The sequence below is a fragment of the Psittacula echo genome, assembly GCF_963264785.1.
Source record: "Psittacula echo genome assembly, chromosome: 1".
NCBI lineage: Eukaryota > Metazoa > Chordata > Aves > Psittaciformes > Psittacidae > Psittacula > Psittacula echo.
This window is the reverse complement of record NC_137735.1, coordinates 131,043,978-131,066,977: the sequence shown is the minus strand read 5'-3', so window position 1 is coordinate 131,066,977 and position 23,000 is coordinate 131,043,978. Positions and strand designations below refer to the sequence as shown.

Genomic DNA, 23,000 nt, shown 5'->3' with positions numbered 1-23,000 from the left:
ACTGGACATCATTTCCTTTAACTAAACAAGACAGTATCAGTGATGTATCTATGTGCCTTGTAAAAACTGTGGAAGTGAGCTGTACACTCAAAGCAAAAAGAAATCTGATTTCTATAAAAACTTGTCCACTAATACATAAATACATCTGTATTTAAACCCCTCAGCCAGTAACATTCTCAACAAGAAGTACACAGGAGGTTAAGAAATTCCTCAGAAAAACATGCTTTTGTCATCCAAAGAGGGAAGAAGAAAAAAACAACACTTGAAGAGTTTCATATACCAACTTAATGATAAGGGAATTACAATACAGTGTCAGTGCCATTTGAAACACTTGGGCAGCCCTCTCAACTTTCCCTGATGTTCTAGAAAGGTGTGGGTGTCCTCCACACTCCACATCATACCCACTAGCCACATGGGAATGTTTCCAGTGTTTCAAGTAGCACTAGAAGCCAATGTTTAGGCAATGACTCCTCCCTCATCTACATACAGTATATTAATATCCTCTTGGAGCAAACTGAAATAATGTTTTACAATCCCAGTTTTATTTCACAAACATGTACCCTTCCATCCAAAAAAGATAATTTAATTGTGTCCTTACGAAAAATTCATCTATTTTTAAGGCCCCTATCATGTGTTTCTGGGAACTCTAGGGACAGTGTTTCACTTTCCTAGTAAATAAAAAAATCAGTTGCTGGCAATATCACATCAAAACAAAAGAGGTGGAATCAGAGAAACTACCCAAAAATTTACCTTTATAGGAAAGCTTAAGTCTTGGGATATTTTGTTTTGATGTTCCAGTGACTGGAAGGAACAGCATCACTAAAGATAACAGGCTGCAGGCATGTGGTACTTGGAAAGCTCTCATTCTGCTCTCTTCTTCTGTATCTTCTTTTGTGCTATGGTGAAATATCTCCCCACTTTTCAAACAATCCAAATTTAATCTGGAAAAAAAAGAAAACATCTGTAGATTTTATATAAATAATTTTGTTATATAAATAATAATTCTGAGAACAAACCAGACCTATCTTTAAAGAGTAGCTCATTTAATACATTTGCTAAAAGAGTAATTTCCTCTAGTATAAATCAAAATGTTGTAAATATCTTTAATACTAAACTTACACAATTTGAGGTTGGAAAAACATGTAAACCTCTCAAACACCAATTTCTAGCATAGCTGAAGTTGAAGCAGAAATTAAATTAATACACTACCCATAAAAAGCACATTTGCCATTAAAAAGTGACCATGAAACTTGTTGGTTCATACTGCCTCATTGGATATCTTAATGTTTTATAACTCTGTCTTTATCTCAGTACAACAGCTATTGTACGTTTATGCTATGACTAGAATAAACTGTAATATCTCAGATACCATGGGTTCACAAGCTGAGCTAACAGTGAGTACATACCCATCATAAACTTTCATAAATAAACTAAGAAAATTGGATAGAGCAAGAAGTTGTGTTTAGTTTTAATAGAGAAAAAAGTCAATGCAGCTGATGGATTTAAATGTGCTTTCAGGATGATATTTCCAGCAGAATAACTGCCTCAATTCACCCACCAAAATGTCCTATAAACTTTAATGAGTGGTTCACACTGGGGTCAATAGGCTGATATGGGACTTCGTTAGCACAGTGTGCAACTAAGCCAGCTTTGCAACACTTTTCACTTACTAACAGCCATTCATATTCTATAAATCTTAAAGTGTTTTACAAATGAAAGTAATTATCACTGTCCTTATATTCCCTATGCAAAAACAAAGTCATAAAACTGCAGTGAACCTATTTCCTCAAGGTCACACAGCCACCACAGTAGTTGAACACAAAGCAGCAACTGCAATCCTGGTGTCCTGTTTGTACCCAGTTGTAAGAGATCCCTTTTGCCCAATAACTCCACTTTTGCATATTAAAATTATTTCAAATGGCATCCTGAGTTCTGAAGGCAGAATCTGATGTTTAATAAATCACAGAGATCAGGGTATGAAAATATTTGTGAAACCAGATCATCCCCCCTGCAAGTGCATGATATCAGAGGTCAAGGGAGACAGTTAGTGAAATGACAAATGTCAGTGTTTGAGTAACGCTGTAAATCAGGGAGGAAGGAAATGTTATGGTTAGTGGTGAGATTAATGGCTCATGACTTGCCATGAAAATTCTTTTCTGAAAGGTACTGAAACAGCCTGATTAAAAGAGTAATCCTAGTGCCCACATAAGCCAGCACTTGCACAGAAATCAAGGGAAAGGCTCCTTGTGAGCCTAGGAGAGACACATCACAGAGCACAGCCCCTGAGCCTCTCCAGCAGTCTGGCACTTATGCTCACTACAGCACTGCTGCCAAAGCACCTCTGTGAGCTGCAGAGGCATCCAGAATCAATTTAGCACCTCATGATGCAGGCTGTACATCCTTCCTGGCATGAAGGGACTGGAAAGAAGACCCCTTCAGTTCTCTCTGCCAGAGGAAACCTCTCTCAGAGAAAGCTGGAGCTTTCTGAGCCTCCAGACCTTCTGTCAATACCAAGAAACAAGGGAGTGTGCAGGAAGGGCATGAGGGGGAAAGAGAGAGAAGGAAACAATTTGTAAAACCCCCAAAGCATCATTCTTATTGCAGAACACTGAGCTTTTGTCTTCTCAATCCCTTCCTCAACGATCACATTCAGCTTCCAAATGAACTACTTTTGGACAAGTGTCACTACATATTCATGAGATGACACAGAAAGAAAACAAAACAAACATGAAATGCCTCTGGTTCATCTCTCCTCTCCCTTCATTAGAGTATGATCTTGAGGGAAGGCCCTCACTTCTTCCATGCCAATACATCTATTTGTGTTTGGACTATGAAAGCCTGATATCAACTAGACTACCATAGGATTTTATCACCTAATGAGATTTATTTGGGTGGGAAAAAGGCAAAAAGAAAGGGAAGAAGAGGAGAACTATATTAAGACAAGAGGCCCTAGCCCTCTTCATCTTCAGTGGGATGATAGAGACAAACCATAATTCAAAATCAGCAATTAAGAGGGAGTCACTGCAAGTATGTTGAGAAGTCATGGCTTAAGGGTCTGGACCTCAGCCAATAGGGAACTCACCAGAGGATTTGGGGCTTATTTTCTCGAGGCAAAGCACAGTGAAGAAATAGGACTAAATTTGCCAATTACAGAAAAAACCAGTTGCTTGAACACACTGTCATTTGCGTAATTAATTGAGAATGAGCACCAAACTCGTCTCTTTGGTCATATCTCACAACCTCATTTTTTCATGTAGGGTTCTTTTGTTTATGGAAACCTTTCTTCTTCTTCTTCTGTTATTTTTGGTGGTTTTTTTTTGGGGGGGGTGTTTAGTTTTCAACTTTACTCTTTCATTTGAATAATGTCTGTGAAAAACCATTTGCTTTAATTCCTGACACAAGGCGGTTAGTTTACACTGGAGACAGCTGCTCTGTGAGCTTGAGCCAACCCCGTCTTGTCCTAGATTCATTGCAATCTGGCCAGATTGTCACATATATTTTTAGTTTATTATGATCTTCTAATACAATTCCAGCTTCCACACAAAGTCCTTCCAGCAGCCTAATGACTAGCTCAGGTTAATGAACTTCAGACCAACTAACTGGCCATTAATCTTCAGGAAATATCCTTCCTCTCTGTAACACATGTAATGTCAATCAGTGTCCTCTGCTGAAAACAGCCATAGTTATGCTGCTCAAAAATAATCAGACTGACGAAGAGAAATAAAATATAAAGCCTAAAAGCAAATCTAAGTCCCCCGTTCTTTCCTCCCCTCAAAAGTAAGAAGAGCTTCGTCGGAGGAGGAAAAATTATTGTTTCCTTTAGTTCTTCGATACTTCTGCTAAGCACCAATGCACTCTAAAACTTCCTCATTGTGAACAGACACAAAATAAATGAGGAAAAAGAGCTTGAAAAGAAAACTGATGAGGCTAAAACTGCTTTCCCATCTTGGCTTCAGCTAGGAAATATCTGCGCTGTGTTAATTATCACCTGTGAGACCGACTGGGAAAGGAAGCTATGCACACATCTTGCTGAAATACAGGTATTCCCAGTGGAAAAAAAGGAGCTTTTATTTGCCCCTCATGGGGGTGGAAGGCACGATGCTGAGGGGGGAGCTGAGAAGCCTGGCTCCATCCTGCTAGGACCTCCTTGTGGGGCTTGTAAATTCATAATGGACTTTAGGTTAAGCCTGCCAGAAGGCAAAGTGTAGATCTGCCACCTTGCCAGAGAGAGGTGGCTGAATGTAACAGGCACATACATGATATCACAACCCTGAAATGAGGTGTCACCTCCCTGCAATTGGTCAGACTTAGTGAAGCTTATAAAACAGATTGCTTCATAGCTACTGTCTGAAACAGGGAAACCTGGAGCCAATTTACTAAACATAATTTATTCCAGGCCCTTTGTTGCAATAAACAGAGCTCTTCAGCCTTCTCAAACCACAGACAGTAGGGAGCTCTGTGCTTATGGGAGATTTTTTCAGATCCTTCAGCTCAAACCTATCTAAATCTCACATTCACAAGTACTGTGTAGGTTTCCGACTTCTCCTGGCGTCATGAAGTCCAGAGCTGGAAGGACTGTGACCCATCTGCAAACACACACAATTTTTTAACAGTAGTTCATGTAACTCTCAATGTAATTCAGTTACAAAAAACCTATGCAGAATTGGAGTATAATTTAAAACCTGTCTCCAGCACTAGCTCTCTGAGGCTATTAGGAATTTTGTACTCCAGCAAAGAGGACAATGAAAACAGGCTGCAGCAAATACAGGAAAAGTGATTAACCAAATGGTATGGCACAGTTATACTAATTCTAATAGCAACATTGCAAATTGCAACTACTGAAAATACAGAGCAACTTTTGAGTTGGCTCATGATGATTTAAAAAAGCTGGAATAGAATAGAAAAATTTCTGATAGTCACAATGGACTGATAAGCAGGCTGAAGAAGTTACCTAGCCCATTTAGTCTCAACATGTAAACTACTGTCTGATGCTGGAATTTTTCTTTCTTCTCATCTACCCGTGTCTGAGATCTTGGGGTTTACTATATTTTTCCATGAAGAGAGAAGAGAATAAAAAGTGTCCCTTGCAGACATCAACCAAGTAGCATAAGTGGCCTGTCAGACAAACATACTGCTTTAAAAGATTTAAAACTGATTAGCTGCAAAAAGAAACAGAAAGGACCCCACCTACAATTCTAATTTATTGAAAGGTACATTATCCTTTTGCTCATATCATATATATACATAATATATGCATATGATATGAGCATACAAATTTAAAGCATATTACTTTAACTACAAATATATAGATATATGTTTCCAATGTATTTACCTCTAGATGTTTCACCTATAAAATATCGCACATATTCCAAAAGAAAAATGTCTATGGTTGTCTACGGTGTATTTCAAAACTATAATCATGAGCTGGATATTTAATATTTTGTGTTAATAAAGGGGAAAAGTAGAAGAGTATGTGAGTCAAATAGATAACTCATAAAATAAAATAGATTAAAAAAAAAATTACATCTCCAGGCTTACTTGACATTCTTAAATTACTTCTTAAATAACAAAGATATTCATCCAGAGCACACTGAAACTATGTTCCTTTTCCCCTTTTCCCCTTAGATAGATGGTCTGTTGATATACTGCTTGGCAGAGGAGGCTTTTCTCTTCATTGTGAAATCTCAGTTTAAAGCTAACTCCATCCAAGAACTGGTAAACAGTATTATTCATCACTCTTCTCCCATTTATTAAGTAGCTTTTGTGCTGTTTATAGTGCAGCAAATGTTCTCTTCCATGTTCTCTCTTTCACAAAGGGAGATCAGTATTACATCACTTCCCAACAAAGATTACTAAATGAAAAGACAATAGTGCAATCTAAAAAAAATAAGCCTACAGTAGGTGATTTTTTAGTTTGCTTTGATTAAATCTTTGAGTTTAGTAGATCTGGTTTAGATAAGGTTTTGTCATGAAGCAAGACTTTGCTGTTGTTAAATACCCAGATGAAAAGTAAAGACTCATATGAAGCATAACCCAGCTTATAATGAGTTTTACAAAGCTTCACAGGCTTTACCTTCACTGAGCTCCTCACAAGATTAATGCCCTATCCATTAAACACCAGTAATTTGAAGGCAAGAAAAATTTCTGTTCTAATTCCCACTTCAGAAGAGCCAAATAGAATAAAGAAAAATGAGAGACTGAGAGACAAGGGGGATGCAACTGAAGGAACAAAGAGTCAGAAAAAAACCCTTTTTTTTATTGCGGACAACTATCTGATAATAAAGGTCTCCAATGGATAGAAATATATTTGAGGATTACATTGGATTTTTAGTACATTAAGCTAAAGATAAACTCAAGCAGAAGCAAAAATGGTGACTATGGAAGTGAAAGATGAGAGAAGAACAAACTCACTTATTTGGTTTATTTTTTATGGATTTCTTCATCTTTCTGAAATCTACTGATGGAAGCATTTCTAAAAGGCGTATAGTCTGTTTGGAGATGAATACTGGTAAGAATGGATAACCTTCCTAGAGGAGTCTGTCACATTGCTATGAAGAGCTTATCTGACCATGAAATTTACTATCAGGCACCTAAAATTATACACATAGGAAATGAGCACTTTATCGTCAAAAGATACCAGGATATTTTTCAGGTCAGAGTCAGTGGTGTTAGGATTACATGCAAAGATTTCCCGTAGACGTAGAAGCACTCCTTTAGGAATGTGGCAGATAGACAGCCGTGCACACAGACATGTTATATATGACTAGAAACAGTGATTCTGAGAAGTTTTATCTGTGGCATTGAATCTTTTGGACATATAATGCATAAATCCAAGACTGATGATAAAACAAATGCCTCTAACTTGAATTCTTTGTATATTGTGTCTCCTTAAGAAAAAAGAAAGTCTTGTAGTTTTACATTCTATAGCCTGTTTCTCAAACACAATGTCTATTGACCAAGAAAAAGGGTGGGATGGAAAGCAACTTGTCAGTTGATAATGATATTGCAAACAGGATGTAGGCAAATGAATAAAATGTCCCACCAGTCAGATGGACAACTGAAATCTTTCACACATGGATACCTACATGTCTTTCACTCTAAAGTTAGATGCATATGCATCTCAGATGGACTTTTTCCTTCTTTGTTTCTTTTTTGTTGGTGAAACGAACTGAGACTTCAGATTTGGCAGTGTTCAAGGCCGGGTAAGACAGGGCCTTGAGCAACCTGGTCTGGTGGGATGTGTCCCCTGCCTGTGGCAGAAGGATTGGAACCAGATGATCTTAAGGTCTTTTCCAGCCCTAACCATTCTATACTACAGCTGTACTAACAGCTTCCCATAGGCTCTTTATTTAGAATGAGAGCACCCTAAACATCTGATCACTAAAAAAACCCCAAAACAAACTAAACACAGGATAAAGAAGAGAGCAGAGTACAGCAGAATTTAGCAACATGTAAGAATCAAAAGGAACCCTAAGCCAAACCTCAGTGTTACATTATTTTAAGTACAGCATGTTTCCCCTGCAAACCACAAAAAATCCTCTTGAGCTATGAAAAGTGATTTTAAGATGGAGTTTGTAACTTTGGTATCCGAGAAAAGAAAAAGGCAGGAGGACGAGAATTTCTAGACATTAATGAGAAGGTAGACTAGATGAAAACCGCATCCTGCTGAGCACTGTGACGTCTGAAGGTTTCCAAAGAGAGCCAGAGAATTTTCCTCTGAAACGTCTGTCAGCACCTGCAGCACTTTGGGGTGGCTTGGCTCAGCTCTGAACAAAGCAGACAGGGAGACAAAGCACGCAGGAAGCTTTGCCTCTGGAACAGCCTTGGCCTGTTGTTGGGAAAATACTGGAAAGCCAAAAAAGTGTTATGATGGCCATCACAGAAAAGAAATGCTCATTTTGGGGAGACCTGACTGAACATTTAAACACTAACAGATTGCATTTGTCCTGATAGAACCTGAATTAACCCCAGGCAGTACTGTCAAGTCAGCGAAACAACTGACCCTGCAACTACCATTCTTTTGCTGGAAGAAACATACACCTACAATGGCCAACTCAAAGGAAGGATTACAGACTCTTTTTCACCTCCAGGAATACTTGCCAGTGTTTGCTATGGAAAAACTGTTCTCTGTGCCTCTTTTCACAGGAGACCTTCCAACATCTGCAGAGGTGGAACACGAGTCCTCTAGCTGTGACAGTTCTATTACTGGAGGATTGGACTGGCTGGTATTTCTGGGGTTACCAGTGACAATGGGGTATTATTTTACAGGTTAGTTACTTGAAAAAGGAATTGCCCTACCATGTATTTTTTATGCTCTTGAAAAACACAGCTTGATGGGAAGACAGCGTAGCACTCTAGTGAAATTTGTTATGAATCAATTCCATACTTAATTCTAGGCACGATGCAGCAGCAAGGCAAGTAATATAAAATACTCTGAAAGCATATAGTCAGTTAACTGTCCACAAGATTTATCTACACATACAAATAAGTAGGGCTTTTCTACTCTTGGTCCAAGAAATTCAGACCTAAGCCAGTTCTTACTGTTGTATAGCTCCATTAATTGCATACTATACGACAACATATTACACATTTCAGCTATACATGCATCAGAGGCACCACCAGCCAGCGAATTCTGTGTGCAGGCAGAAATGGTTCTGCTCACGGCTACCCAGCCCATCCGTACAATCATAACCCAGCAGAACCTACTAAAAAACACCAAACAACCAGAATAGAAAAACAAAACAAATCCTCTCCAAAACAGAAATAAAGGAATGAAGATTTACATATACAAATATATTTATAATGTTAATTTCATTTCACAGCAAATACTTCATTGTGCTAAAATTTGTAGCTAGACTTATCTGATATAAGCAGTAATGTCTTGCCAGCTAGTTTGGAATTCTGTTTAAATCCTTGTAAGGGCTCAGATTACAGTATCACAGTATCACAGTATCACAGTATGTTAGAGATTGGAAAGGACCTCAAAAGATCATCTAGTCCAATCCCCCTGCCAGAGCAGATTTCTCAGCTCTATCTAAAAGCTGCCTATAGGACTCTCAGAGAAAACTAGAATGTTATGAATATTAAGGACAGACAACTGCATGCTATAGCTGGCATCTTAAAATTATTAATTCTTTCTATTGTATTAATCCTGACAGGATGTTTCATTAACTGCCAGTATTACCTAGTACATTGTCAGCTCTGTAAAAGTCTGACCTGACAGTTTTCAAAAGAATTCAGGATAATACTGTTTAGTGATGGTTAAAAAATATGCACTTCATATGGCAGTTGGGCTTTGATCAAATATGTGTGCTCTCTATCCAATGGCATATTTTCATAGAATTCCTTTCATCAGCATATGGCTTCATTATTTGATGCACTGCCAGTGAGCTCTGTACAGCACAGTCTGCAGGGCTTTAATATATAAACTACAGTATAGGGAGAGACAAGCCGGAAGGATTTTAATTTGCACTTCCAACAAATTTCTATTTAATAATACATACTCTACACTTCAACTCTATTGGAGGAGGGGTTTTTTATATCCATTGTCCAACTAATTTTGGATCAACATTTTGTGCAGCCAATATGTAAAACGATATACACATGAATGTGTACACTACGGTGCAGTGATCTGTGTTGGCACATTAACCCAGTTATTATATTGTTAGGCTGCATGCCTTTGCTTTCTTCCTATTTTTTTTTTTTTAAGGTTTGATTTAATTTGCATTTGGAAGATGTGTGACAGGGCATGAGCAAAGCCACTGTAACACATCCCATTTATAAGCTTACACAAGTCATTAACTTAATGTGGATCTCTTCCTCTTGACAGGTTTCCCTCAGGTACTGATCACCACAGCACCAGAGCGGTTTAAAAGCCTTAATGGCTCTATTCTTTACCCTCTATCCTTGTCATTATGGGTTAATTGATTTTTTGTAATGTTACCATAGGAGATGACATCACTTGCATAAGGTCACACCAACAGTTAGGACCAGTACCCACATCCTGACGTCCAGGCAGTGCCTTAGTCACCCCAGCCAGCGACTTCTCACCAGGGACTATATATTGCTGGCAGTGATTCCTGTGGCGAGATCCATGACCCACATACCACTTCTCACAGCATTTTACTCTTGATTTAAGCCCTTGGAAAACTGCAGAAAATTACAAGCAATCACAGTTTCATTTTCCATAAACAAGAACTTCAGAGAGCTGCGTAAGAAGTAACGTGCAGCCAGTGTGAGTTCAAACAGCAGGTTATCAAAGATTTAACAGTCCTGTGTTCACTGATCACCAACTTTGCCATTTTCAAGGGTTAGAACATGCTGCTATCAGACCCTAAGAGAAATTTCTCCTTGTGTTACAGCAGAAATCAAATTGTATTTGGTGCAATAGGGTTGTTTTGTTGGTCTATTTTTAAGTTGCTTTGTGAATGGTGTTAGCATGACAGTTCCTGGAATCTGAAACAGCCATACTGAAAAAGAAAACAAGAATTCAGGCACTGCCACCTCCATTCAATGAAGAACTATTTCCACTTTGGTTTAAAACCACAATAACTTTCCTTTGTCTCGTGAGGACAAAGTGAGGACACAGAATGCACAGATAAATAAATACTTTGCTGAAAAATATAAAGCCTTTTTAAGCAGTTAACCAGTTAGTTACTGTGGAGTTGCCATAACCAGAAGATTAATACAAAGAAGGTAGGATGTAAAACACCATCTCTAATTGCCTTTTCTCAGTAGACACTTGTCCCTAAAAAGATGAGGCAGTCTTGATCTTGAGGGAGTTATGAGGCTTCGTTCCCTACAGGGATGTTCAACACTGGAACAGGGGTTCAGAGAAGTCTTAGATTCTCCATCTTTGCAGACATTTGAAATTCAACTGGACATGGCTCTGAGCAATCTGATCCAAAGTTGAAAGTACCCAGTCTTTGAGCTGCAAAGGGACCATATGACTTCCTCACGTCCCTTCCAAACTGAATTTTTCTATTAGTTTTTTAAAAGTTAATGGACAAAAGAATAACTGAACCAGATCACACATTGAAGGCCTTCAGCATCATCCAAAACCTTTCCACTGAGGAAAAAAACCTCCAAAACCTCCACAAAGCCAAAAGCTTCTGGCTCTGACAGCCATCAAATGGCTTTTCTTACTCTCTAGTGATCACTCTTATCTTTCCAAGGACTTCTGATGAGGGCAACACTTACCTGACCTGCACACAAATTAACTCCCTTACTACTGAAACCCGACTGAAATCAGGAATGCTTTCCTCTTTCAAAACTGTCTGAAGGTAGCGGTAACTGATTCATAAGCAGGTCATAAAACCCTGTATCAAGAATAACAATGTGCGCATAGGACAAGTGGAGTACACACAGAATAGGTACAGACACTTCATTAGCTATAATAACTTAACCCAGTATCTCACAACTGAAGGATGCCATTTACCCACACAGTCCTGGTTTACCCATCCTGTGAGAACTAAACACAGAGCCAAGTGTCGAAACTATTGACACTGTATTTGAAATAATGCTTTTGTCTGCACTGATGAGACAAGAAGGGGATTTCTTTCAGGATTCCCCCACTGGAGCTCAAAGAGGAAGCTAGATGAGAAATACCACTGGATGGACAGCTGACACCCAAACCAAGCCAATGAGTTCTGCTTACCCAGAAGACAAAATATCAGCTGTGTGTCCCAGCCTAACCTCTCTTTTCTGTCCAAATTCTGTTAGCCTTCCTGCCAGTCTATCATTTCCCAATTGGATCAGGAAGGGGAAGCCACTCTAGTTGCTACATTAAATGCTTCAGAAGGTTGTGCGGAGAAAAACTAGAAAGGATTTGGCATCTGTGCTGACTTAGCTAGAAAAGGGATGTAATGGAGAAGATTAAGTTGTGTTTCCATAGCCGTGGCTGAGCAGGTGGCAAGCATCTACCACAGGTGCTTGTTCTATAAAGGATCCCACTCCCTGGTAAAACAGGCACCCCTCAAAAAAACCAGGGCTTAACGATGTCCAAGTCTCTTTATGTCAGATGAGCCCTATGTAAATTATGAAACCCCCTTGGGATCACTATGATTAACTATCTTTTTTAAGCTATTCCCCACCAGGCTTTAGTGCTTTTAAACCACTGACCCCTTGAAATAAAGAGGTAGATTTCTCTTTTCACAGCTGTGACTCAACACAGGGAGGAATTCAGAGACATCTGAAAGCAAAGCCAGGCAGAATTTAAAACAAAATCCTTCAATGACAGACTCAGAGAGTGATGGCTGCAGCTGAAGCTTGCAAATATAACAACTAACTAAATTAGTATGTATTATGCTAAAGCCTTACATAAGCAGACCCTGTGAAGGGCAATTTCTTCACAAGGAACCAGAAAAACAGAACTACTAGAAATAAATCATCAGGAAAACTAGATATTGGATGCTCAAAAGGAACCTTGGTGCATGGGACCTTCAGCAATCTAAATGGTAACCACCTCCAAAATGAGGAGATAGGTGATAACCCTTTAGACAAATTAATTCTCTATTTTTTAATTTTTGTTTTTTTTAAATCTGCAATGCAAAACTGAAATTCCTGTGCTTGGAAAGGAATAAACCATTAATAAGATGTAGGTTTAAAACTTATATATAATACTTTTTGTACAGTCAATTTAAAATATACAGTAATTAGTACATACATTATTGAGTCTTTGCTAAGGAAATGTATTTCAATAATTCCAGTTTCACAGCTGGGGAAGCTGATTCTAAATGTATTCAGTAGCCATCCTAGGAGGACTTGAAGTGAATAAGGAGTAGAATCAGATTATATTAATTAAGAGTTACCAATGCCACTGTCTTAAATATGACATTCTTCTTGCCACCCAGTCGAACAGGTTACCTGACACAGTGTATCAGTTTTAAATGAACATGCACAAGTGTAAAGATAAACTTTATAAATTATCTTGCAGATACTGAAGCACGGAACACAGTTATGGAGGAATAATCTATTGACCATCTTCACAGAGTACTGCAAAAGCAAAACAACTACTGGAAACTCCGCTTCCCTTGTCTGCTCAGCTGGGATATGTGACTTTCGTTAATGGCACAGGGAATAATGTACTTGCACTCAGACCCAGGACTGACTGATGTCAACTGAAGTTCAACCATTCACATTAATGGGGATCAGCATTTGTCTGAGGGAATGGAAGTCTCTTAGACCTCAGGGTCATGAATCGAGAAGCTATCGAACATTTTTTCTGTTGTGCTGACCATCCTCCATACTCAATGAGATCAGCTGTCTAGACCCTTAGTCCCACTACAGATGTGTTGCGCCCCTCCTAAGGCACAGAAAGGCTTCATTGCTAATTCGTTCTGAGTAATGTGCAATGAAGGATAAGGTCTCACAACTCCCTTTCTAGGACACTCAGAATAGTCTCATTACTTTGGAACCGAGGAAAAACCTAGACATATACATGAAAACTGTGAGTTTTGTAATTCTGGAGATCTGTGATTAACTAAGACAAATGGTGACAGAAGTGCCATTAATGACAAAATAAAGCCTACTGAAAGCAGTATCTAAAAAGTATGAAGATGACTAATAACTTGTACCAAGAAAATTATTGCTAAACTGCTATTGTCTCACACCATTAATGACTTAGGGGGAGGCAAAAAGCAGTTTTTCTTTCAGAAGGACTTTCTGGAAAAATACCTCTTGCAGCATTTTTTCTTGACAGGTTCCAGAGTATCTATTAGATATAGATGAGTGATACAGATAAAACTCGTGGGTTGTAATCACTCTAATGATCAGCAAGCAGTTATTTCAGATGGCTTATACAAGTCTGTGGCTGAAACCATCTGCCAAAAGATGAAAATATGCAAAGAAAAACACTGCAGCAGAATTTTGTTCTTCTTAAGTAGAGCAATTTTGGAAGTAAGGAAAGTTATAATTTTCACCATCATCATTAATACTTATCATATTTAGAGCAACACTAATAATACTCATAACCATAACTTTTTTAAAAAAACCTTTTTTGCAGCAATTCTGCCAGATACAAATTTTAATGTTATGGGTAATAAGAAAGGAGGCTGTTTCCAGTGACATTTGCAAGTTATAACTCAGCTCTGGAAGTCAGGACATGCAGAATGAGTCAATGCAAAAAGCCACTCAGACCTTGGCATCTTTATTCCTTTAGAGGCACCTCAACTACATTCTTGTTCTGCAGAAGTGCTTGTATAAATATTAAACAACACAAAACAATAAAAAGATGAGAAACCAGCATGCAAGGCCAACCCTAACAAAGGATGAGACAAATTGAAGAAAAAAAGATTAAAATTAATGCCTTATGTGCATAATAAATTTCAATATTATGAGTCACTGAATAGACTCATGAACTACAAATTGACCATACCCGTTTTAACTTTTCCACATAATGATGTCCTGTCTGAAAACATCTTCAGCAGACATAGTTGCTATAGCTGAATGTTTGCTTACCAATAGTGTATATGTACTGTAGTGCAAGTTACAGTACCTAAGTTTGACTAAAGATTTAGAAAACAGCATGTAGGACATAGCAGATGTGCAGCTAGATCAGCAAATGCCTTCTGTATGTACTTGGAAAATTACTAGGATAAATTACCAACAAAACAATGCAAATCTATTCCTCACAGTAATATAAGATGAAATGGAAAAGCTAAAAAAGCAAGCCTGCAAACCTATGCAGTCAGTAACTGAGAAAGTAACCACATTTGAGCTTTTTTCAACAATTTTCAAAATTGTCTCTCAATTTGCTTTACTTAGCAATATGTATCACCAAACACATTACTGATTTTCTACATTTAAGCAGTTCTGGGTTTTCTCCACCTTCAACATTCATTTCCTGTTCCAGATAAACTCTCTCACACAACAACTCTTTGCTTAAACAAGAATATAAAAATGTTTGTAATGGCAAGACTGATGGCTCATCCAGCCTAGTAGTCTGTTTTTAACAGTAAGTGTAAGGAAGAATAAGAATAGAACATTTACATATGATATTTCCCCACCCTTAGTGCTCCCCCTTCTCTCTATCTATTTTCAGCTCAGGAGATTTCCTGAGCCTATTGCAGCCTGCCTCTTTTGTAACCCCCAAGTAGATATCACTTTCAAGTACTTGTCCAGCCTCCCTCTGAGCCCCTGTAAAATTCTTGCATCTGCAACACCATCTGGCAATTTTGTATGTCTGCTACCCAATGTGTGAAGAGCCATTTCCAATACCAACAATGCAATGTGACAACGTATGAATTTCCCCTCATATACCACAACCTTCATAATGTTAGCAGAAAGTAGATCCCACTGGGCAATAAAAGTAAGATTCTGATTTAGTTGCAATTCAGCTGCTTTAACATGAGACGCATCATGTATGCTACTTCATTATTTTACTTTGTATTTTTACAGAGTGGCTGGGAAATTAAAGAGAAAATTGGTCAGGAAAAAATAAGATGATAGTAGTGGTCAGCTCCAATGAGTGTTTGCTGCTGAAGAAAAATATCTTGCTATGGTCACTGCACAAGATGAGATGTGACCATAAGTAAATCTTTGGTTTATTTTTTTCCTAAATCCAGAAACAGCTTTCAACATTCAACCAAAGATTTTTCCAAGGTTGGCAAATCCACGGGTGGGGCAAAACCACAGCTTGGATCACTGAAAGAGAAACCTTCCAGGTTTTACAGCCAACAGTGGCTCAACACCAGCAACAGAAACACTGCTTCACTCATCATTCCTGGTGAATACCTTCAAGCAGTAGGATGGAAAAAGCATCCCAGTACCCAGCAGGTAGCTCTGTCCCCTCTTTCCCTGGCAAGGCCCTCTGGCTCTCTCACACTGCAGCAAAATTCACTTTTACTGTATGAAATGGCCAGGTTTTCTGACATCCAGTACTCCCATTATAAATGAAATGAAGGGAGGGAGAGGAGGGAAAGGGTGAGAAAGGGGTTTACTTTTGCATAAGTTGATAATATATCTTTAAAATCTTCTGTTCTCAAAACTATTAGGATCAATAATTTAAGAAATGTATTTTAAGATCTATGTTATAAACGATTATGTGGAAATACTTAAACGCTCTATTAATCTTCATGTTTCAAGGTGAGAGCACTGTAAGAAACAGCCACTTGCACAATTCAGACAGTAAAATTGAGAAGATTTATGCCTTCCATTGAAATATCTGGTCTTACCCACTCTTGGTGCCAGAATGGCAGACTAGATGAGGTACTTGTTTATTCCAGTCAGGCGCTTCCTTGACTCCTGGACTTCATGTTAAGACATGATGAACATCTTACTCCCAGTGGAGAATTTTTTCTCTCATGAAGTCAATAGGCCAGAACTTGAAATTTACAGCTCATGAAAGGGATTCCTCATTTAAGTTTGTCATATCCTACTGGATCAGTAGGTATATAGAAATACTAAAAAAACCAACTTTATATACTTTATATACTCCATACTTCATATATGACTACATACTTCATACATTACTCCATACTTTATACATGCTTAGTCATTAACATAACAGACTGTCATAACATTTCTGTCATTGCCTAGTGAGTTTCAGAGCTGTTTCAAAACACTACACCTATTCAAAATTTCCACACCTTTTTTAATCAAAAACTAACATTAAAACATTGACAGAAAACATTACACTTTCTGGAAAAATAATAAAAAAAAAATCTTATTAAGTTTTAAACCAGAAAAGTTACACCTCCTTTTTCAATTACAGCTACTTTTAAGATTTTCCAAAGGAAGGTACAATTTGGCTTTGATCCTGTTATTGCAAAGTGCCAGAAATGCCTCATTATAGCAGGGAAAATGCTGTGTGCACACACATGTATGTGTTTGTCTGCAGTCTGCATGGGCAATTGAAAAATATCCAAGACATACACAACAAAACACATAATTAAAATTACTCTTATGCACAGTAAATTTATCTTTAAATTAGAAAATAATGGAAGGACAGCAGAGACTTCTCAGTACTAAAACATAATGCTTCATTTAATGAGTAATCCCTGGAGCACATGGATGTTTACCTCACTCTGGGCAAGCTCAAGTGCATGGACAGACAATTACAGTACTTCGGCTGATCTACAGTAACTTGTTAAGCAGCTGTAATGCAATAACATTCTTTCATGGGCTTATAGACTGCATTTCTGTATTCTGCTCCATGCCAATAAGAATTTTGACTCCCAAATATTAAATAGCTAAAACATACCAGTATGTTCAAAGTTAGAATGCCTGAATCTGGGTCCACAAAGCACTAGAGACTCATAAAAACTGGAACTTATGTCTGAAGTCTCTCCAAGTTTGGCAGGTACAGTGTCTGAATCTGCTCTGCCTTCGAAAAAATAAAATTGTAATTTATTTATTATTTTTTAAATACAAGATTTCACAATAGGAAAAACAATGCAGTTAGGTGGTATTGTTTCTTAGATGAATAATGGCTGGGAAGCAGTTTTATTAATATGGCCAATTGCTTGAATAGAATTCAAAATAAAAAAGAAGAAATCAAAAATGTAGACAGGCTGCATACTAATAGTAAATGTTGACAAATGACTTCTGGGAGTCTCCAAGTTTTACTCTGGGAGAATGGCAGAAGGAGAAACGATACTGCTAAAGCTTCACTTCTCACCACTTTTATACAAGTGCCTGTTGTCAAAGTTCTGAGACTGATATTTAGCAAAAACACAGCTTAAATAAAAGAAAATCTATTAGACTAATCAAGAGTTACACTGAATAGCTTTCTTTCAGCTATGTTTAAATGTTTCATCATGTACACATGACACAGATTTCATTGCTTTGGTCCTGCTCTATATTTTGCAGAGGCTATGGAGCACCTTCACTGTGATGACTCTTCACTTCTCAGTGAAATCTGTGAAAGCTGAAGGCAGTACTTCAAATTACATATTAATTTTCTAGGCTTTTAGACTTTAGATTAAGATCTTATTTTTCTATAATTTTGTACTACTACATAAGGGAAGTTAATACAAACAGAGAATATACACTGTATTGCCTTGGAATACATGAACTCTAGAAACTCAGGAATGATCACTTTTTCTGCATTTTTTTCAATGTATGTGATCCAAACTTCTGGCTGCCAGTGTAAGAGCCATTTTAAAGTGATTTTTAAAGTTGTTACATCCATAAGAGTCTAAGTATATAAATGATGAGAGATTGTCAGAAATATAACTTGTGCATACTCAGATAAAGGCATACAAGATATAGATATGTTTGTCTTGTTCCACAGGGAATTACTGTGATTCACAGCACCTGAGTATGAGCTTTGAGCTTATTCCAATCTTATTTCTTAAATATTAAAAACTGAATGCATTTTAAAGTGTTGAGGTTTTTTTATTAAATGAAGCAGAAAGTACAAATTGATGGTCATCTGTATTTTTGTTGGCGTAGCTCCGTGTTTCACACAAGCATGGCTGAAGTATCAAAATTCCTTCAAATACTTATCTCTTTTAATGATAACTACAGCTGCACTCAAAAGCTGCTGCCCTTGGTATCGCTTACATTCCCACAGGAATATAAATCTCTGAGAAGCAAGGGTTTAAAAAAAGGTATTCTTCTCAGGGCACTGGAGAAACACATAATTTTATTCTTTTGATGCTACATAATAGCATTATTGGGCTAACATGCTGAAACATACGTCTTTTTTCTTCTTTTTTTTTCTCCTGAAATTTATCTACTCTCACATTATTAATCTGAAAAGAGGCTGAAAGAAAAACCAGGGAGAGAGATCCAACAAATGCAGAATTCAAATACTGTCATTTGGGCCACTGAACATCTTCACTGGAAGCAATTTTGTCCAAGGCATGGGAGTATTGAAAAAAGAAACATTATGAAGAGGCACCACTGAAAGCTGGTTGCTATCCATTTGCGATCAAACAGGATCAAAGCAAATATGAATCTGTTCTGTAGATGATGTAATAATGTACCTAGTGATACAGAAATGAATTGTTTAAACAGTCATATTTCTACATTTTGTTTTTAAAAGGCGTGTGTTTAAATCCCATGAGTTATACAATGATAATCATGAATTAGTTCTAGTCTATCCTTGAATCAAAATTATTTCTTTCATCACAGTAACACTGTTAGCTCTATTACCTAACAGTAATAGTGTTTTTAAAACCTAGTGACTATATTTGATTAATGTAATTCCCACGTCCCTGGTTATCACTGCAGTTTTACTCATGCTGAAGTTATCTAATGTGTAATGCCATAGCTGTTTGATGTATATTTCCAAAACCAGAAAAAAACCACTAAGACCTAGAGACACATCACCACCTCTTGCAGTAATGTCACTCACACTATGAATAAAGCATAAGCTTAGAAAAACATCATCACCCAACAAACAAATAGCTTTTGCTGAACCAAATACATGTGTTTGGAATTGTGCTCCTGAGTTAATTGGAGGCAGGCTCTGGTGCCGTACCACAGGTGAGAAATCCCTCCAACTGGTCATGCAGAGTTCATCACAACATGCAGCGGCAATTTGCTGAGGCCTGGAGGAACGGAGAAAAATCTCAGAAACCAGGCTGGGAAACAATGCTGTCATCTGCTTGGACAACCTTGGTGGTGCAAGGAAACCAGTGAGGACAGGGACCTGAACAAAGCTGCCTGTAAAGCAGTGATGTGCCACTGCAATGGGTGAGCCTCAGTCTGAAGGAGGTTGGAGATGTACAGTGGAAGAGCACAGGGAGAGATGAAGGGTACATAAGAGCAAGAAATGACGAGACCTCCTGAGCAAAGTGGAAGCCAGCACCTCTCCCTGTAAGTGCTGCCCCAAACCACCACTACATCAGCACTTGGATGTCAAGCTGGACTGGTAAAAGCCTACACCTGGGACACCATAGTGATTGGTATGTGAGGGATTACTGCCTCTTGCTAGTATTCCTCTCGAAAATGTTAGAACACCTAGTCGGAACAGAAATTGCTTGCTACCAAATAGCAAAAGTTGAATGGGAAGATGCATACCAGCAGTTGGCAGATTGTCTTATCCAAAGAAACTATCAAACCCAGTCACAGGACATCCAAAACCTATGATTATGTTAAGCACCTAATTCTAAACGGATGTTTATTTAGAAAGCTGTTGCTGCAATAGTCAGCTATGACTCCCTGGTGTACCCAAGGACAGACAGAGAAATGAAACAACTGAAAGAGCTTGGTCAATCTCAAAAGCCTACTCTAATTTTTTACAGTCAGTTAGTGCAAATAACGAACTGAAGGACACATTCACTGGGATCTAGCCCAGTCTGATATATAAGTTGAAGGACAGACAATCCTGCAACAACTCCTCTCCTTCTTTTCCTGTGTGTCAGACTAATCCCGACCCTGTGTGTATCTTCGAGCTCGGCCTTGTCCAACATGTGCTTGCAGGCAGGACGCTGCTTGTAAAACCCTCAATCATTAACCCCACTAATTGGAGCATTCAAAATAAAAGCAGAACTTTCAGAGGCAATGTTGCCTTTCTGACAGCAACATGCGATCAGCAACAGCTAGGGCTGAGAACTCTTACGTTAGTGGAGTACTGAGCTAACATGTCCTCACAAATACCATTTGACCCAACCAGCCAAACTGTGGACCTTGATTTATCTGTTTGGCAGCACTGTTCAGCCCTGATAGGTTGGGCTTTGACCACTGCCACAGCTGGGAAGCTGTGGAAGACCTCTACAGAAAAGCACCTGCAAAAGGAGGGGAACACTTCAGGCCTGGTAAAATAGGTTTAATAGAGTTGGAAGTCTTAAAGGGCTGATCTGTTTGCCCTGTGTGAACTGACAATATGAACAATACCCAAACAAAAGACAATCTAACACAACTGTCACAACAAAGCTGCTTCTGAAAGACATCTGACAAGGCAGCACTTCTTTTAAAAATCCTCAGGATATTAACTGCATATTTGTGTGTTGTATTAAGAAGACTAACGTCATGACAACAGCTCAATTTACCACAAACAATAGGCCAATAACTACTAGTGCTTTAAAATTATTAAATAACCATTCGTTCTTGCATTTATGTTGCTTCCAAATGCTGGCAGAATTCCTTCAAATAAACAAACAGCTGTTTTGTTGAGTTTTTTTTATTTTTAAAGATTACATGTTGCAGTAATTTGGGCAACTCTGTTCCATTCATCTGAGGTGAAAAAAACCAAGGACACATCTATCACATTGCATTTTCACTCTTAGAAAGCCAAAACAAGAGCCCTCCAGGGAACACAAAGTTTAATTATAAACTATCACAGCAAAACAAGATACATTCTGGGACATATCTCTGGGAACACATTCAATACACTAAGCCAATATAATCTGATTTTTTTTAAAGTATTATTATTTTTCATGTGGGACCATAGTTCTTTTTTGGTATAGAACTAAAATGCCAGAAAAATAGTGATCAAATACAGAAGTGCAAAGTCTGCTGTAAAATAATGTTCACAATATAGTTAGTGGTTCTTCAGAAGCACCCATAATAATAGAAAAACACAAGCAGTGTAATTGATTAGCAGCCCATTTGTTTTTTAAACTGTGCACTAAATTTACTGAGAAAATCTGAAGTATAAAATAAGTCACAGTGCAAAACAGCGTCACCTTCTCAGCACTGCAGCTTTTAGTTTCAGCTTCTATAGACCTTTTCATAATGCTGTATCCATTGTCCCAGCAGAAGCACCTTAATGGAAAACAGAATTACATCCATATTTAGTTTTCCTTTTCACCCTCCTCACCAAGAAAAAGTAGGAAATTTATTCCAGAATCTTCGGTTTTAAAGATCTCTTAATCACACATGATGCATCAATTAGCTAGTTCACTTCTGTCCACAGAAAGTTCCTCTAATAGGAAAATGTGTTTGTTAATAAATAATACTGAAATTTTTAAATCAGTTGAAAGAAGTTGTAACCCTTCTACAACTCAGTGAGGCTATTTAATAAGGCTGTATTTTAGATTTCCATTATGCAACAGAGAAGAAAATGAGTTCTTTCAATAACACTGTCAGCAAGGTCAAGCCCCATAGGAATCCTTATGAATTCTTTCTAAAATCCTGTGTAGATCTGTAAACTATGTCATGATCTTACCTACCACATTGGTGAGGTGTGGAGCTTATTTTAAACAACTGCATACTGACAGCCTAATTCTGTTTTCACAAAGATGAACTGGATCTCTAGAAAGGCATGTAGCTGTCTCACAGCACAAAAGGTATCCATCAGGTAAATTGATTCTCTTAAAGAAATGAACTGCAGAAGTAAACATGAAAGGTTGTACTGAATCTGATTTGGAGAAATAAATACTGAAGATTCCATGGTTTAAACACCACACATGACATTAAAAATGAATGCTAATGTATCTTTCCTCAGAAGATACATTTCTGCTTAGATCAAATATACAAATTGGTAAGAATATTATTACCCATGGTAACACTATTGCCCATGTTCAGTACCTGTGAAGGTTTTCAAGCCTTTTGAGATCATGCAGTTTCTAAACAGGATAACATGAACATGCTTTTTTTTTGCCTAAATCATGATGATCAATACTTTAGAAAAGCTTAGAGTTGCAAATAGTGATTATCTGATTATTCATTCTCATTTTCCTTTTTCTTTCTTTTCCCAGCAATTACCTTCCTTGAATTTTACTGAATGTCTTCACATTTTTCGTGAAAGTCAGAGATTTATAATAAAGCTTTATAAGAAAGTCTACACTATGGAGCTTTGTCAGAGTAATGCAGAAAGCAGTCACTAAGGGACACATTGGCATGTGTCCACCAACTTCACTAAAGTTGAACTAATTGCATAGAAAAGGATCATGATTATCATGGCCCTGTAATACTAGTGATACTTGTGGTCAATAATATACAAATATTAATCATCTTAGATTCAGTTCTGAATACTTTTGACAGAATAATCAGCACATTCATTCAGATAATTTCAATGAAAGCAGAGCTTGTCAATAATAAATTTAGCGTAAAAATATGTGATAATATATCTAAGGTTCAAATTTACTTCCATCCAATTCAGGTACCCA

General features: G+C 37.8%; 1 protein-coding gene across 3 annotated transcripts in view; it reads right to left on the bottom strand.

Annotated features, from left to right (window-relative positions):
- SEMA3D (semaphorin 3D) overlaps positions 1-23,000 on the bottom strand; it is a 146,804-nt gene that overhangs the window by 102,262 nt on the left and 21,542 nt on the right. For all 3 annotated transcript variants that reach the window (XM_080633599.1, XM_080633598.1, XM_080633600.1), the window contains exon 2: positions 751-941. In XM_080633599.1, the coding sequence (XP_080489725.1) occupies positions 751-865 (115 nt within the window). In that variant the 5' untranslated portion in view covers positions 866-941. The remainder of the gene's footprint in view (positions 1-750; positions 942-23,000) is intronic.